The 19,153-nt window shown below is 32.2% G+C and overlaps 1 protein-coding gene across 7 annotated transcripts in view; it reads right to left on the bottom strand.

Annotated features, from left to right (window-relative positions):
* LOC111415100 (scribble planar cell polarity protein) overlaps positions 1–16,295 on the bottom strand; it is a 94,451-nt gene extending 78,156 nt beyond the window's left edge. For 6 of the 7 annotated variants that reach the window (XR_011640032.1, XM_071195109.1, XM_071195112.1 and 3 more), the window contains exons 1-2: positions 15,872–16,295; positions 15,704–15,821 (exon numbers count right to left, since the gene is read on the bottom strand). Coding sequence is in view for 6 of the 7 variants with exons in the window: in XM_071195109.1 (XP_071051210.1) it covers positions 15,704–15,821; positions 15,872–16,033 (280 nt within the window). In the remaining variant the exon portion in view is untranslated. The remainder of the gene's footprint in view (positions 1–15,703; positions 15,822–15,871) is intronic. The other variant, XM_071195114.1, reaches the window with a different exon arrangement.
* Between the last annotated feature and the right edge of the window lie 2,858 nt (positions 16,296–19,153).

Here is a 19,153-nt window from a genome sequence, read left to right as displayed (position 1 = left end):
AGCAGACATTTTTATTTTTACCTGTTATTCAATAATAGTGTACCTTAATAATGTATAATAATAGTGCAAAATATGTATGATAATTCGCGTCAAAACTAGCTTCCTTGGTAAAGTGTGTCAAGGGAGCTACTACTTCGATACATCCTAGGAGACCAGAGTAATAACCTGATAGACTTGTCACCGTCAGTACTTAAACCACAGCACTGCGACCACTTTATTCCCTTTCTTACTAAAGTAAGAATCAATGGCATGAAAAATATTTGCACCTGTTGTCCGTTCAATACAAAGATAAAGCTAAAGTCCCTCATTTTCTTTCAAATGCCTTATACTAACTATTAATTCTGCTATATCAGTATTCTCATCAAGATGAATGCAAAAATATTTACTGTTATCGATTCTCTTACATATAATCAGAAATAGCTTTGATAGCACTAATTTTGTGAACATACTGGTTACCTAACGTGCGAAAAACTGCGTCTTTAATACTGGACAAAATCTGATTTGAACAGATCATGCGATTTTTACCATTTCAGGCGATACGGTAACTGAAGCAATGAATAATAAGTAGAAATAATGCCCGTCCCAATATTGCAAAACATTCTATGGACTAATCGAAAGAGATATCTCTTTTTTACACCCATCACATCTCCATTATTCCTAAACTTACTCTCTACCCAAATTTGCTAAACCTCGACTTATAACAATCATATGAAAATATTAAAAGACATATGTGAGATTTAGGTGTATTGTATATAATTGCAACTCGTGTGAGGAAGAAGCAACATATTTACACTATAAGAAAAATGAGTCACAACAGAAACCAATCTATCTAGATGATCATCAGACGGGGTTGGAAAGAATTTTCTAATTGTAATAACCTAGTCTAGATCGTTTACATAAGTTGCGTCAAGGACATAATCGATTCAAAGTATTCTTGAGAAATAGTTCCCACGTACAGATAAGTTTCTTTTTTGAAAACAGCTGAAAATGAGGTTATGGGCATCATGAAGAATTATAAGTACTAAAAGTACATTAGATCTTTCCCTCAACGAGCATGTTCGCGAGCACGACTTATAAGTTGCATGACACAATACATGAAGGGGAAATCGATTATCTGCTACAATGAATGCCATCAAATCTAACGAAGTGTGTAACCAATAGGAAGAAGCAACCCATCATTAATAAAGATTGTGTCATATTTACGATACGAATTACGTTAATCACTACCGTTTCGTTGACGTCCACTGCTAAACATAGGTCTCCGTTATGGCCGTTCACCTTTCCCTGTTTTAAGCTTCCTGAATCCAATTTCTAGGTTTTTTGACGAATGATGAGATGTAGGAATTTTGAAAATGTTTCGCGTAAACTGATAAGTAGAGGTTCACTCTGCAGAGATGAGTTAACAAAAAATTCTCCGGGTAAGCGAAGAGGGTGACCATAAACAAGTTTAGCAGAACAACATTCCAGATCCCAATAGATTCTAGATCTGAATCCCAATAGAATTATCGCGAGATCGTTGTTCCATCTGTTGCTGCTTCCTCCGGCAACAATGGATGTTTTAAGAGATTTATGGAATTTCTCTAAAATCCCGTTGCTTTGAGGTTGATAGGAGGATGTGTGAATCTGATAAGATCCAAGTAAATTGCGAAAAAAGTCACAAAGTCTTCGGAAGTAATTACGATCTATAGCATCTGAAATAGAAGAGGCAGTTACATTCTTAAAAGGATGGCTTCTGGCAAGCGAGTAAATCTATTTACGATTGTTAGAACATAAGAACATCCTAAGGAGGGCTCAAATCTACCTTTCGGAATAGGGATTTTTAGAGTAGGAGTTTTAGTCCATAGTTTTATATTTTTCGACGTATGAGGCCAGAAAAACATGGTTTGATGAAATGAAGAGTGGCGCGAAAACCAAAATGAAATAAATTATCAGAGAGTAGTTGAAGTAGTTGACTTAGTTCATGACAAAGAAATAAATCCAAAAAGGAAGCTGCGAGTCTAAATAGTTTGCAAATAAAGTTTTTCGATGAATTTTCGAATCTTTTGATTGAACATCTGCAATCTTTAATATCAGGATAAGAAGAATTAAGATCAATATTGATCCTGGAAAGTATTATGTCCACTCTATTCGATCAATCTTTCTGCCCACCTCTCGTCTTTCATTCTGGTCCAATTCCATTTCAGTATGTTTATTTAATAGATAATCCGTCACTTCGAATTTCAGCCGCGGGTTCTGCACTATAACATGGTCCTTTAAACACAATTCCAGCATTGACCTCTTCATCTTATGTTTAAAGTCAGAGTTAATGCTCTATATGTGAGCACATGGAGTCAGCATAGATTGAACATTTTTCTTTACTGACAAATTGGAAGGTCTTCCACCCGAGATTGATCCTTCTGTGCAACTCATAAGACTGATTATCTTGGGATATTCGTATTTCATGTCTCAACTGCGATAGTTTCTGACATCATGTCTGATTGCAGAGGCTTCTTTATTTTTTGCTCTTAACTCGATGTTGATAATATTGCCATTTCTTTTCGTTCCAAAATCATAATAATTATTCGGCCGTGAAATTAGTAATAAATTTCAATCATGTATTTAAAAATTAAAGTGAGCTTCAAATCAATTTAATTTCAATGCCATTGTATTCCTAATCGTTTTCTACACGTGATACAGAAAGAAAATTTTTTTAAATCACTTTCTACGTCTTGCATCTAATAAAATAACGGTATCAACTAATGTTAATTTAACACCGTGATAACCGTCGATTAACTTAATTAAATATATAACTTAATTAATCTTGAACCCATTTTAACGTAATAACGAAAATTATGGGTTTTACGACCTAATAAAGATACAATTAAAGTTAACACGACATTAACTAACGCTTGTAAAAAATTGCCTAAGTTAAGAGAACGCCATCCAACGATTAATGTTTTATAAAATATACTTAGGCTCGACGTGAGATTGATTAACTTGTCTTTAATAAAAGCTTAATGACACCGTCGATTAACTTAACACTCGCTTAAAGTTAATCTGTCGATTAACGTTCGATTATTGTTTTATATAACAAATGTAGATGCATTTTTAACTTTCTGTTTTATAAAATACACTTAGGCTCGACGTGAGATTGATTAACTTGTGTTTAATAAAAACTCAATGACATTCTCGATTAACTTCACACTCGCTTAAAGTTAATCTGTCGATTAACGTTCGATTATTGTTTTATATAACAAATGTAGATGCATTTCTTACTTTCTGTTTTATAAAATACACTTAGGCTCGACGTGAGATTGATTAACTTGTGTTTAATAAAAACTCAATGACACTCTCGATTAACTTCACACTCGCTTAAAGTTAATCTGTCGATTAACGTTCGATTAATGTTTTATTTAACAAATTTAGATGATTTTTTTACTTTCTGTTTCGATTTTTTTTAAACTTTCATAATCTATTAGAAGCTATTTTTAGTCAATGTCAATAATTGAAGAAGAGTTTAAACAACTTAGCTCTACTTAATGGGATTTAAACGACTTTTTCATAATCTATTTATAATTTTAACTACTTTGAAAGTTGATAAGCATTTTAATTTATTCTATAAATAGAATAGTTCTATTTTTAGCCAAACCATTTTTGTTTGATACAGATTAATCCCACATTAATTACCTATTCATCAAGTTGTCGTCAGTTTGGTTTTATTCGATTGAAATTTAATTGGATCGAAACCTATTCTACAGGGAACAATCAGTGGGGCGTTCGGAAATGTTCTCTTTGTGACTATGGTTGAGTGTAGTTGAGCGATCGTGTTACAATCGCGGTCGTTCGACGAGAGGGAGGTGGGGCGGATTTATTAAGGCTATTTCCGGGTCGACAGGAAGCGAACGTGATGGTTGACATCATTCGCACACACAAAAAAGAGACCGATCAACACACACACGCATGCAAATACACGCCTGCCGAGCACGAGATAGAAGAGATTCCACCGGAGTATACAGGTGGTTTTTATTTTTACGATCGAAAACGGCTCCATGAAAACGATACGAAAACGAATGTGTTCGTTCTTCGATCTGTTTAACGTCGCGCCCGACGGCGTTATTTAATAAAGTAAACGGAGGGGGCTATTTTTGGGGTCGAATTAGTAAACATCTCGGTACTAGAAGCGTATACGACGAAGGTCGGCGATTTTCGATGATTTAGGAACCACCGAATCGATTTTGAAATTAAAAAAAAATTTCCAAAGAACAATGTTCGAATCAAAATATGATATGTATTTAGTTTACATGATAGTTATCGCTTGGGTAACGAGTTTTTCCAGCTCAAGGTTATTTAAAATGCAAATTGTTACGATCTAAAAGTAGAACATTGAAATATAAAAAATATACAATTTTTTATAAAAAAAATTCCAAGAAAATTTTAAAAATTCCAAAGAAAATATTTCCATTTAAATTTAATACAAAGATTTACCTGGCCATGTTATTATTTAAGTTCGAATTAACACATCCTACGTGCCTTCTAAGTAAATAAACAGTACTTTTTTTAGGCTTAGCTAATTAACAGTTTCTTTTTTGCAAATAAATCACAAAGATGAGTAAATGAAAAGTAATTTAAACTAAAGTGATTCATCGAATAAAAATTTATTCACAAAATTGAGCTTGGAAAAGAAACTTTTCACACAAATTCGCAGATAATAAAAGAATTGTTTAACTAAAGGTTAAAAAACCCGATTTTGAGGGGAATGAGAAGGTTGAAATGACTCACTTTAATTGTTTAATACTCCTTAAACAATTACTCAGGAAGTCACATATAAAAAAAGTAAAATTTGACCTAATTTTTTTTGAAGGTTAAATTTTTACAAACAAGATCACAAAATTTTAATAAATCGAAAATGATGAATATGCAAACTTAGTTATTTAAATTATTATAAGTTAGCAACTATAAATGATGCATTAAGTAAAACAGTTTGTTATTGTTTTCCGAATTAATTTAGAAACATCTTTTATTAAAAAACATTACTCTATCTCTTTTATTTTTGGATTTATAAAAGATTTTGATGACAAAAATGATCAATTTGCAAATTTGGTGATTTTAACCATTGTAAGTTGGTAACTATAAACGATGGATAAAAACGGTTTATATTAGATGTTTCCAGAGTTAATTTAGAAATATTTTTTATAGAAAAACTTTATTCTATCTCTTTTAATTTTTGATTTATAAAAGATTTTCACATCGAGAAAAGTCAATTTGCGAATTATTTGATTTTAGCCATCATAAGTTGGTAACTATAAACGACGGATGAAAACGGTTTGTATTAGAAGTTTTCCAATTTAATTTAGAAATATTTTTTATTAAAAAACATTTCTCTATCTCTTTTATTCTTTAATTAATAAAAGAAGTTCGTATCGAAAAGAGTCAATTTGCGATTTTGGTGATTTTAACCATGCTAAGTTGGTAACCATGAACGATGGATAAAAACGATTTATTTTAGATGTTTCCAGATATAATTTAGAAATATTTACTAGTAAAAAACTTTTTTCTATCTCTTTTATTTTTGGATTTATAAAACATTTTGATGGCGAAAATGTTCACTTTGCGACCTTGGTGATTTTAACCGCTGTAAGTTGGTAACTATAACCGATGAATTAAAACGGTTTGTTTTAAAGGTTTACGGATTTAATTTAGAAATCTTTTGTATTAAAAAACATTTCGCTATATCTTTTATTTTTTGATTAATAAAAGAATTTTATATCGAAGAGTCAATTTGCGATTTTGGTAATTTTATCCATTGTAAGTTGGCAACTATAAACGATGGATTAAAACACTTTATTTTAAACGTTTTCAGATTTAATTTAGAAATATTTTTTATTAAAAAACTGTTTTCTATCTCTTTTATTTTTCGATTTATAAAAGATTTTGATGACAAAAATGATCAATTTGCAAATTTGGTGATTTTAACCGTTGTAAGTTGGTAACTATAAACGATGGATAAAAACGGTTTATATTAGATGTATCCAGAGTTAATTTAGAAATATTTTTTATAGAAAAACTTTTTTCTATCTCTTTTAATTTTTGATTTATAAAAGATTTCCACATCGAAAAAGGTCAATTTGCGATTTTGTTGATTTTAACCATTGTAAGTTGGTAACTATAACCGATGAATTAAAACGGTTTGTTTTAGAGGTTTTCGGATTTAATTTTGAAATATTTTTTATTAAAAAACATTTCTCTATCTCTATTATTTTTTGATTAATAAAAGAATTTCATATCAAAAAGAGTCAATTTACGATTTTGGTGATTTTAACCATTTTAAGTTGGCAACTATAAACGATGGATTAAAACACCTTATTTTAAATGTTTTCAGATTTAATTTAGAAATATTTTTTATTAAAAGACTGTTTTCTATCTTTTTTATTTTTGGATTTATAACAGATTTTGAAGTCAAAAATGATCAATTTACGATTTTGGTGATTTCAACTATTGTAAATTGCAATTTCTTTGCATTTTTAAAATCGATGTGTGGATAAAATTCGAGAAAATACGGTACATAAAACTATTTGGAAATGTTCCACTTGCAACGTAGGCTGACTTATGTCATAACATTTTCAGCCCCAAGCAAAAAGTGGGCAGTTGTACTCCATGACCATGCTATTTTCATTAGCATGAACTCAGCCCTACGTGCATATATTTGAGTCATACTATGTGTTACACCGAGCCCTATGTGTACATATTGCTTAACACAAAACAGCTCCATTAAAACTAATCGGTATGCCGAACAGTACTCTATTGATAGTATATTGGAAGAAAAAATAGTTACGTTTTAGAAAAATGGTTCAACGTAACTAAGGAAGAGAATGTTAACCAACATTTTTTGGCATTGTGCATAGATGGGTTTAAATCAAAAGTCTAAACTAAGAAAGTATTGGTCTAAAAAGTAAATGTACCACAGTAAAGTATCAAAATGTATGTCTCGTACGTTGTGCACTGATATTTTTTATACATACATGTGTCGAACTGGCCCATAAGCCAAATGACAATAAAACGCATCTAGTTGAGCCAATACGCAAAAACAAGACCATTTAATTCTAAGACAGTTGAGAAAAAAAGGCCAAATGATTATCAAAAAGGGCAATAGAGCAGTTATCATGGGGAAATGGAAAGACAAAAGGGATTAGAAACAAAGTAGGGACAATTACACAAACACTAACCACTGTTTTGGAGTATAACAGAAGAAAATCATTCTTTGGCCAACTCGTGTCTAACAGGATATCTGTATGTCAAGACTTGAAGTGGAATAGATAAGTAATGTTTGAGCTGTTGACGAATGTACTTATTGTAAATACAATCGATTGACATTGTATCTACTGCAGAACCATGTAGGCCGGTTACAAACTGCAAAGATAACTCCTCAAGTTAGAACCAAGTATATTGGTTATCCGAAGCAACACTACACGTGTTATATACGGTATCTCAAATGTTAATGATAGGCAATCAAATTTGGAAGTGGAGGAACATTGACATGAATGGATTAGCTGGAATTAGAAAAAAACAGAAACAATTAATTAGAAGATCCAAAAAACTAAACATAAGTGATGGAAAGGGAGGAAATATGGAGACGACATGGTGAAAAAGTTGACCATGAATGGAAAGGTATCATGAATTGGAACATATGAAACAAAAGGAAGTCTGGAAGCTGAGATCTTGGAACATTAGAAGTCTGAATGGAAAAAAATAATTTGGAGGGAGAGTTTGAGTATATGAAGATATTTTAGCCATAACTGAAACAAAAAAGAAGAGACAAAGACTGATAAAAACGGAAAAGGGTCAGACATTCGTATACAGTGGAATGCGGGAAAATAAACGAGCAGCAGCCGATATATGATGTATAATTCATAAGAAATAGAAGAAATTGGTATATAAGTGGGAGGCAAGGCCGGAAAGAATACTTTCTTTAGAATTGAAAAACTGAAATAATGATCACAGAACATTATAGTGGCAGATGGTCTAAATGAAGATAACAAAGCGGAATCAAAGGACACCTTTTGGAAGGAACTATCGTTAAAAACAGAGGAGGCAAGGAGTATTATACACATAGTAGGAGATTTTAATAATAGAAGTAAGTGTACAGTACCATCATCGGTACGCAGTGAAGAAATAACAATAGAAGACAAATGCTTGATTTCTGCAAAGACATTAACAATTCGCCAGAGAAGATACAAGTAGAGGCGAGAAATAAATAATGCATTACGTACTAGTGGAAAGGGATAAAAGCAAAATGATTCTAGTTACAATAGTAAGACGATAACCTGAAATTAACAGCGATCACTACTTACTTGTTACAAAGAATAAAGAAGACTGCATCATAGCAAAAGAGTTTTAAAAAAATTGAGTCCGAGAAAGAAGCTGACAACCTCGGAGAGAGCATGGAACAAGAAGAAATAAAAGAAAGAACGGATGATAAAAGAATAACAATGGAAACGAGGAAATTACTCAACGTGTTTCGAAATCTATAAATAGTGACTACTTTCGAGGGAGCGTTTGCAGAGGATGTTGTTTTGATGAGAAACAGCAAATGTTATCTTGCGAAACACTTGTTAATTTGAAACAAAATACCAGCTGAATAAAATGAACAAGAACAAAATCAAGGTGATGGTGGTGGGGGAGGAAGATTAACAAGTCAGCATAAAGATAGAGGATATAAAGTTGAAACAGGTTAGAGCATTTTAATATCTAGGAGTGATATGAAATAGATATTAAAAACAGAATTGAGAAAGCACCAAAAATGTATCATGCCAACTTGAACAAAATGAAAAGAAAAATTAGTATGTTCAAAACAATGTACAGGCCAACATTAACTTTTGGGTACGAGACTGAAATGCAGTATCTGAAGAGAGTTAGAGATTATGAGAGAACATAGAATGAGAAACAGAAAAAGCTGTAAGGCAAAAATTGGGAGTTGCATCTGTACTGGACTTCAATGAGAAAAACAGCTAAGCTGGTGAAGCTATGCACAAAGAATGAATAGCAATATAAACCGGCAAAAAAAGTTTGGGGGTCAGAGTGTAGGAGAGAACGAAACCTTTTTTTTAGTTTTGTGAGTTACAAAGCATGGAAAATCATTAAAAACCTGAAGACCAATGTCAGAGAAACAGCTAGAATAAAAATGATGGCAATGGAAGATTGGGTGCATTCCTACCAGACACTGTTGAAGGAGAATAGAGTGAAATTTGCAGAAAATGATCCTGCTATAGGACTGGCAGGTCGTTCATCGACAGTATCTTCACAAATAAAGAATAAGTGCAAAAAAGGTGGAGACTCACCTTGTGTTTATAGATCTGGCAAAAGAATGTGATAGTGTGCCCCGTAAAAAGCTGTAGGGTGGTATTAATAACCAGGGATTTAGGAAGGTATATGTGAATGCTGTGCAAAATCTCTATAAAAAGTTTAGAAGTTTTAGGAAAATGGAAGAAACAATGTTCTAGTATAGAAGTACCTATAAACAACACCAAACTTTTCACATTATACTTCACCGAGGACCAGGAATACATGTTGCGCAAATTAAAATTACAATATGAGAACTATGAGCTCTCTATTAACCCAGAAAAGACTAGATACTTGGTGGTGTGTGGAGTGGGAGAGGGCAACACTATTAAAAACGTAACATCTATATGTATAGATACCTGGAAGTGCAAATTATAGATAGCAATGAGGAAATAATCAGAAGAATCACGAATCAGAAGAACGTTTTGTAGAGTACGAAACTACACTAAAGAAATAAAATACAGAGCAGTTATGGGAAGTGAACAGGAGAAATAAGTCGAAGATAAACGGAATGGAGTACTGTCGAAAATGCTACAGAAAGGCAAGGAGGGATAAAGTGAGGAATGTTGATACTACGCAAGAAGTTGAAATTGATATAAGCACCTTAGAGACAATCGAGCTAAAGAGACTTAAATGATACGGACACGCGAAGAGAGCATAGACAGAGAATGTGGCAGTGACAATGACAAGATGGAAACTAGACTTGGACACTTTTTGACTGGGTTGGGTTGCATCAAAACGATATACATGGCCATGAGTTCATAATGCACAATGAATCATATCTCTGCAATAAAGCTGAAAGTGGCAGATTTTAATTCTGTTCACAAAGGGTGATGAATTGAATAATTATAAAAAGCTCTTTAGGGCGTGATTAAAACTTTTGGGTCATGATTCACAAAATACACTATACACAACCACATTGATTTCTCCAACAATTTGACAATCTGGTAGAAAGCAAATATAAAGATTAGGGATTTATGGCAACGCAGAATTAAGCGTCGCAAGGTGAAAAGATGGAGTTATTACCACAATGATAATACTAGAAACAATAGCAAAACATAATACAATATATTGATGAGATTGAATAATAGAATTTTGAAAGTCATTAATTCTTGGAGTTTTATTTATTCTTTATTGAAAGATTCCTTTTATTTACCACGTTGGCTGCCATGAGGATCACCGGTATTCCTCAGAAAAAATTAGTTCCTGAATATTTTCTTCACTTTCTGTTATTTATAACGACCAAGTGCTGAAGTGATAATTAGAATTTATTTATAATATTACAAATTTCATCCTGGATTCCAAACCTGGGCCCAGTGGTGTAACTAGAAGTAGGCCTATAAAAAAATTGAAAGAACATAAACTTGCAGCCGCACTTGAGAGTGATGATGATTCTGAAGGAAGCTTATTCTCATCATTCTGCTCAGAATTTCAGGTGGATGTTGAGTCATCGGAATCTGGGGATGAAGTGGATCTTGAAACGTCAGTTCAAGAGGAAACAGAAGAATGGCAAGAGATACGTGTGGACAAATTACCACTTCATATACAGTTTTTAGGCTCAAAATCATACAAAATTGATGACATTGATACATAAAATCAAGAAAGTGTAACTGCCGTGCAGATATACCGGAAGTTTTTTGACGCAGAAGTTTTGAGTGTTATTGTTCGCGAAACAAATAAAAATGCTGCAACTACTATTCAAAACAGTCGACCAAGTCACTCGGCCAGCATCAATAAATGGGTGGATACCAATGAAGATGAAATGTGGAAGTTTTTTGCTGTCCTTCTTTATATGGGATTTGTAAAGTATCCTAAAATAGCTTGATTATTGGTCCACCAGCATTTTATACAAAAATTGTATCATTCCAAAAGTAATGAGCAGAAATAGGTTTAAACTATTGCTGAGATTCGTTTTACTGATAATTCGACGGCTGACAAAGTGATAGGTTATACAAAATTAGAAATCGAATTGACATGATAAAGGAACGATTCAATGTCGAATATGTGCCTGGAGAAATGATAGTTGTTGATGAAACAATGCTTCCTATTCGTGGCCCATTATTATTCAGACAGTACATTCCCAACAAAAGCCATAACTATGGAGTGAAAATGTTCAAGTTGTGCAATCCAATTGGTTATACATTGAGCATGTCACTGTATTCTGGACAAACAGTTACTGGACTGCAGTCTGCTGGACTTGCTAAAAGAGTAATTGTGGAACTTGCAGAGCCATATTTATCTGAAGGAAGGCTTATAATAGTGGATAACTTTTATACATCAGTGCCATTGGGAATTTTACTTTTACAGAGGACTTACCCTAAAGAAGAACAGGAAGTACAAAGGATATCATGACAAAAAAACTAAAAAAAGGAGAAGTGGTTGGTAAACAAAATTCGAAAGGAATTGTTGTTGGAAAGTGGAAGGACAAACGCGATGTTTACTTCCTAAGCACAAAACATTCTTTGGAAAAGATGACAACTGGACGAAAAAAACAGGTTGTGATAGGAAGTTTGTAAGCCAGTTGCTGTTTTAGAATACAACAAGGGGAAGCATGCAATAGACCTTTCAGACCAAATGTCAAGTTATTTTACACCCTTGAGAAAAACCATTAGATGGTATCACAAAGTAGCTTTTGAGGGTCTATTGAATACTGCTATAGTCAATGAGCTTGTCATTTATAATCATTTTCACGTATTGAAAAGAATGACGTTACACCAAAACGTTCAGATTCCCTGAAGCACAGCTTAGTGCAAAGTGAAGAAAAGGATAACAACAATCGGCGAAAAAGAAGATGTACAAATTGTTACGCAGAAGCTGCAAAAGAAGGACGTTCAGTAGCACAAAAACAAGGAAAATTAGTTTCTACAAGATGTCATGTTTGTGACAAGTATATATGTCTTCCATATTTTACAAAACTTAATTGAAAATGCAAAGATAATAAATATAATTTGTGTAAGTCAAGATCTCATTGCACTTGAGTAATCCTGGTGATCCTCATGGCACTAAAGTAAAACAGTTGTTACTGCAGTGCCATGATGATATTTTTTTTGCTTTCTACCATCATATATACTAAGGTAAAAGCACCAGTAGTTGACACTGCACTAGTAGTTGACACTTATGAAGAAAAGATAAATTAACAAGAGAAACACAGGCGGCAAACGATCGAAATATGTTCGTCTATGTAGCATAGTTCTCTAGCGACGTAAATACAGACTATCGTGCCATTAAGTACAGCGCCAGTGACACAGTGATCGTCTGATTACAACGAGTGCATGGTTTTCATTCGATTATTATAACATGCTTGTGAAGTTTGCTAAGAATAAGCTGAAAGATAAGCAATGCAAATGTTAGCATTATTTTATAATTTTGATTAAAAATAGTTGTTGGTTGAACTCTAAAATACGTATTCATTTTTTGAAAATGCCCTAAAATAAAAATGGCTTTATTAGGCATCGTGTGAACTATTAAAACTTTATATGACATAATATTGAGTAGTTGACATGGAGGTCTCAACTTGTGGGTAGTAATATAATTTTATAATACTGCTTTATTTGGGTGTTATTTAGCTGTTTATAGAGCGAAACCTTCTATTATAACTTCTAAAACATTTTAAAACCATCGTGTCCAATAGTTGACATATGTCAACTACTGAAAATAAAGAGTGGCCCAGTGTCTTTTATACAGGTGTCTCCGAAATGTGAGTACAACGGAAGACCACAGATTCCTTATCCAAAGTTGCTTCGTTTCGCCGCTAGAGGAGTTCAAAGTTATCAAAAAAAAATTCTTTTATTTTTTATAACTCGAAAACGCGTAAATCAATTGAAACCATTTTTCAGAAGTGAGTTCCTGGGTTCAATTAACGTCTTTTTATGGGTTTTGATAAAATTTTAGAAACGCAGGAATGATGGAAAAGTCATGTGTTCACCGAATATTAAAATGCAATTTATGTTTAACGTGAATACAATATCATTAATTGATCAAAAGCGTGGGAATTTAATGATCCTCAAAGCATACAGTGTTAGGAAAAAACGTAGTTGTATTTAGTTGATTCAGTACGACAAAGGGAAACTTTTAATCAATTCTTTAATTAATTCTGAGAGACAAAAGGATAATGCATGTGTTATTGCAATGATAAAACATAACTCTAGTATGCTTTGCATTTAACTGTCAGTTAACATCAATAAATCGGTTTAACGTTATTTTTATAATGGATACTTACACATGTGATGAGCAAGTAGATATGATTTTAGTTTAAGTATGGCCAATGTCAATTTAATGGTCGCAAAAGCGTTCAAGTCTTGAGTCGGGAAAAGTTTCTCGAGTCGGTTGGCACTCGACGATTAGGAAACTCCAAACCGAAGTACATAGACCATGGATGTCAACGTACAAGGCAAACTGTAGAGTTAGAACAAAGGGTTCTTGAAAGAGTGGCCGAAGACCCTAAAATTAGTACGAGGCTCTTAGGAAATCAATTAGAAGTCTCTAAAGATGTTGTCCATAGGGTAATAAAAAAAACAATTATTTCACCCATACCACCTTCAAAAAGTGTAAGAGCTTTTACCTGTGGATCACAAAATCCGTTTGACTTTCTGCCAACTCATCCAAAACGAAAGAATCCACGACCTACATTTTAGTAGAAGGATTTTATTGACAGATGAGGTAACGTTTACTAGATCTGGTATCACTAATATGCGTAACGATTATGTTTATGCTGATGAAAATTCGTATATGACCACAGCAGTCCATCATCAGCATCGATTCATAGTCAATGTTTGGGCTGGAATTATTGGCGATAACATCATTGGACCGGTAATAATACCAAATCGATGGATTGGAAGGGAAGCTGATGCCCCAATAAAATGGCCAGCAAGATCACCAGACCTAACACCGTGTGATTGTTTTCTCTGCGGGGCATTGAAGTGAAAAGTCTATGCCTCTACAACTGATAGTGTAGAGGAATTACGAAGAAAAATTTTGTTAGCATTTAATGCATTAAATAATCGCAAAACAATGGACAGAGTGCAATTTCACTTTTTACGACGAGTAAATTTATGTATTTTGAAAAACGGTGGTCATTTTGTAAATATTTCCTACTTATTATGTTGGTATTTGTTGAGTTTATTGTTACCTTTTGTTTCTTAGAATTGATTAAAAGTTTTTCTTTCTAGTACTGAAACTAGAAGCGTAGTTATTAAGAAAAACACGTTTGTAGAAAATTTGTTAATCCAATCAAAAACTGTTGCTTTAATCAAAGTTTTGTAAGAGACCAAGTAATAGATAATTGATCACTTTACACGAAAATACTGCCCATTTGACAAAATTAGCAGTGGCGTTGAATACATTTTTAAAAAAGGGCTTTTTATTGCAGATAATGTTTAATTTTAAAGAAACTTTGACCCGCTATATCTCGTTAAGGAGGCATTTGCGACCCCATGTATATTAAGACTTTTCATCTTAATTTTTGATACAATAATGTATCAATGTATATGTAATATAATGCCCTAGAAGTCTGTCAGCAGTTTTTTGAATCACCCTGTATATATAAAAAATTCATAGTAATATTATTAATCTAATTCTTGTCACATTATAACAGACGAATAGTTTGTGTAGCTATCACTAATTAGAAGTTTTCCCTAAAGTGAATTCAGTCCAAGAAACAGACTAATAAATCCTTAAAGTGTCAACTACTGGTGCTTTTACCTTATTTACATGGAAAAAATATGTCGTTTTTCAAAAAAGAAACTCTAGTGTACCATTTTTTAAAGTGACCCCTAGGGAATTACTTAATTGGTTGTATGGTGGCAGACAACGTGTTAATGTATTAAATTGTGTTGTCTTCTTGTGTGCCTTTTTTGTCCCATACAACTAATTCCAAAGCTACTCAAAATCCATCATTGGTATAATTAGTTCAGCTTTTAAAGATTAAATATCAATACAAATTTGTATTTGTCAATGGGAACTCACCCCTTGGTTCCCAAATTTTGCACCTAAATCCAAAATGTTTACGGATACTTTAATCTGAATAAAAATTAATTTATTAAAAGTCTTAAATGTTTCAAAAAAAGAGGGATTTCGATATTAATCACAAAAATATCTTTAAATTGACAGATAAACGTCAAATTGACAGAAGAAAAAAATTTGAGGTTACCTTTGACATAAACTTTTTATGAGGTTATGTTATTCACAATTTTTGACAATCTAATAATTTACGAAAATCTTTTTGATTTAATAGAGATAAAATTGATAAACCACATTGTATGTACTAAATAAAACACATTCCAATGTATTGAGTTGTTTATTATTTAAATAAACCTGACGTCACTCTGTGATTAATTGTTATTAACAAGAAATTCCAAAACAAAAAATAATTAAAAAGAGATTTACTTACCATTTCGTGAAACATCCAATTCGACTAGATTCTCAAAGTTCTGAATATCCGGTGGTAACCTGTGTATTTCATTATCGCTGAGACCAAGTTTCCTCAATCGATTTAATCGAAAAAAATTCTGAAATAAATATTAATAAAGAAATAAATAATTTTATTTTCCTCTCTCACCTTGGGTAAATCTCTAATATGATTGGCATCGAGTAAAAGCTCTTCCAAACTCCTCGAATACCGTAAAATATCCTCCGGTACATTCGGGAGACTACAATGCCGTTTGTCGACAATTTCAATTTGCCTATTGCAACCTTTAAAAATAGGTATACACCGGAACATGATGTTGTTCCGTTTTTAATTATCTTTTTTTCCCTAATAGTTTAGAAACCGCTACCGATTTTAGGAAACCGTTAATTTATGTTTACACCGTTAAACGCGATCGGACACTTTTACACATTTAGAAAGAAAACAATTCGGCGATTCGTTTTGCGATTAAAACCACCGATTGCGGACGGTTTTTACGGTGTTTTCGCGAAAAACATCACAGACCGAGAGTTCTCGCACACCACTCCTATACGTTTCGTTTTAACGGCAACTAAAACATTACCTGAGCCAGTTGCTGACATTACCGATCGAGCAGGTGTATGTAGTTACGAATTCTTCCGCGAGGGCGTTACCAAACGAATTAAATAAATAAATTATTTAACAAAGTTACATTCTAATTTATATCTTTTTATAATTAAACATTTTATTTTAATTTAAATAACATTATTTGCATTAATAAACAAAATTAAATCACAACATTATTAAAATTAATATAGATCTAACATGATCGTTTGGTTGCCTATACTAAATGTGATAAATTTATTTTTGAATAATATAATTTTTATTTCGCAATTTATTTGATAAACAATTATTAGAACACCACTTATTCATTATGTATATTATTATACAAAATTGCTAAAATATCTATTTAGTTATTTCTTAAATGCTAATCGATAGATTGGTTGTCTATACTGCGCGGCAGAATCGTGTTGACCAAACAATTATGTTTAAAACTGGTACACTGAGAAAAATGATATGGAAAATTGAGCTAAATCAATTTAGTTGTTAGACAAATAGTTATTTATACTAGAAAATTAATTCATTTACCTAACCTAATTTAGCTGACGTATACAATGCTAATTAGTCAAATTTATGATAGTTAATGTATCTATTTACTGAGGTAATATAACTAATTTTTAGAAAAAGAAACTATACTTGATAAGTCTACTTGTTGAGTAGTTTAGTTACCTAAGGTATTTGGTATTTTTGTCTATTTTGTTCTAGTCTGAATTTCTATATACAGGCTGGTTCAAATTCAAAAAAGTGGTTCAAAAATGTAGCTTACATGTCATGATCTAGTTTTTCGAGAAATTGCTAATGCCGAAAACCTCATAGCGCTATCGTCTTTTGTTTTTCCCCTAGAGACCAAAATTGAAAATATCGTAAAACTAATAAGTGCAATTATCTTGGTTATTATTATAGGTGGAGTATTATAACTACGATATTATATGGACACTTTTTTACAGAAAATTTCATGACATAGTCAAAAAAAATTTTTCGGTTTTAGATTTTGAGATATCATGAGAATTTTCGTTTTTTTAAATAGAAACAACCACTGATTATTCGCTTATTAAATTCGTTATTTTTTTCTGATTACAAAAATATAGGGTTCGACTGGTCTATTTCTTATTGTTTTAGAATAAAGCTAAAAATAAACTTTTTTTATAAAAATTCCATCTAGTGTCGTCGAGGAAATTAAATTTACAGTTTCCTGTAAGTTACGAGACGGTAGGTAAAATCTAAAAAGTTAACAATTAAATACGAAGATAACTTCTGGTATTTAAAAACAAATAATTTTTTAATATGTAACATGTCAAACTTTTCAAAATTTTCGTAATTGATCATAAAAACAGGATTTTTAAAGTGACACTTCAGAAAATTTTTGAATACAGTCAAATGTTGCTATGTTAATTTGAATTACAAAAAAAAAACATATGAGCGCCATCTATCGATAATTTATTATTTAAAAATAATATTAAATCCTTGTTTATAGATATACATAGTTATCCAAAGAATTTAGTTCGTGGTCGTGATGCCTAGATGGCAGGGTGACTTATGTGTCGCCATTCATAAAAATTTAAATTTTACTATTCGCGCCCTAACGTATTACTACGAAAAACGTAAAATAAGTTGCATATATTTTAGTATTTCTTGCATAGAGAAAAATCGATAATGTGTCCTTCAAGAATAATACCGAATTGTTGAGACTATTCGTCAGTAGGTACCGATTTGTAGACGCCAAATTTCTTAAGTAGGTGTATGAACTGGTTTTATAAGAGGACACCAGCTGCGTTGAATCTTTTTAAGAAGTTTGTTTAAAAGACTATATTTAATATGCTGAGTAATTCATTGAAATTGAGACTACCTAATAATAACTCATAAAACATCCATTTTATCAAAAAAGTTTCATAAAACTTTCGTCGTATAAAGGGGGAAAGTATTTTGAACGATTTTTATTGCATTTTTGAAGCGCCATCAATATTCTTCATTTGTTAAGTATGTTTTTCTAAAGCCCTTACACGATCAATATTGACAACACCTTAGCATATTGATAATAATATTGATAGTGTAAGGTAAAAAATTTTAGTGACGGTAAATATTGATGGAGAATTGATAAAAATTCGGATTTTTTGATTTTCGGGCGTTAATATTGATAATTGGAGGGGATATTGACAATACTATTGACCGTGTAGGGTTAGCGCCAATATTTCTATCAATACTCAAAATTAAATACCTACTTTTATTTAATTGTAACAATAACAAAACATGTCTCAACACATCAACACACTGAAAAACATATGTTATTTTACCCTTTAAAGGGCAAATTATTTTTTCGTTTTTAGAAACGATTTAGTTGTGCTAATGCAGCTATTTGACCTTATTGATAAGTGATCTCTATAGAAGCCACTAACCGTTAAAGGGTTAACCCAGATGATTTGAAAACAGGTTTAATTCTTATTTTCTATATTACACTCAGTTCAGTTCAAGTCGCTCGCCTGTGAATAAGTGGTGAAAATGACCGCCCCATTAACTGACATTGTTGACGTTCAAGACGATCAAGATACTGTTGGTTCATCTAGTTCATTCAGTTGGTCTTGTAGAACATATATAAAGGTTTGACAGGTTTCTATTACAGCTTTGCTGATAGTTGCTGGGGACATTATAACAGAAAACTTCAAGTCTTCAAAATTTCTTTCTGTGGCCAAGTACCTCAGGGTTAAGGCTAATCTTTCCCTAACACTTGTACTTTCTCTCATATTGCGATCCTGTCTTTTCGAAAATGGTTCAACCATCTGTAACAGTTTGCTAAAGGAACTTTCATCCATTCAAAAGTAGTTCTTGAAATCATCAACA

The sequence above is a fragment of the Onthophagus taurus genome, chromosome 3, assembly GCF_036711975.1.
Source record: "Onthophagus taurus isolate NC chromosome 3, IU_Otau_3.0, whole genome shotgun sequence".
Classification (NCBI taxonomy): domain Eukaryota; kingdom Metazoa; phylum Arthropoda; class Insecta; order Coleoptera; family Scarabaeidae; genus Onthophagus; species Onthophagus taurus.
Note: the sequence above shows the minus strand (reverse complement) of the source record. Positions and strands in the feature narration are given on the sequence as shown.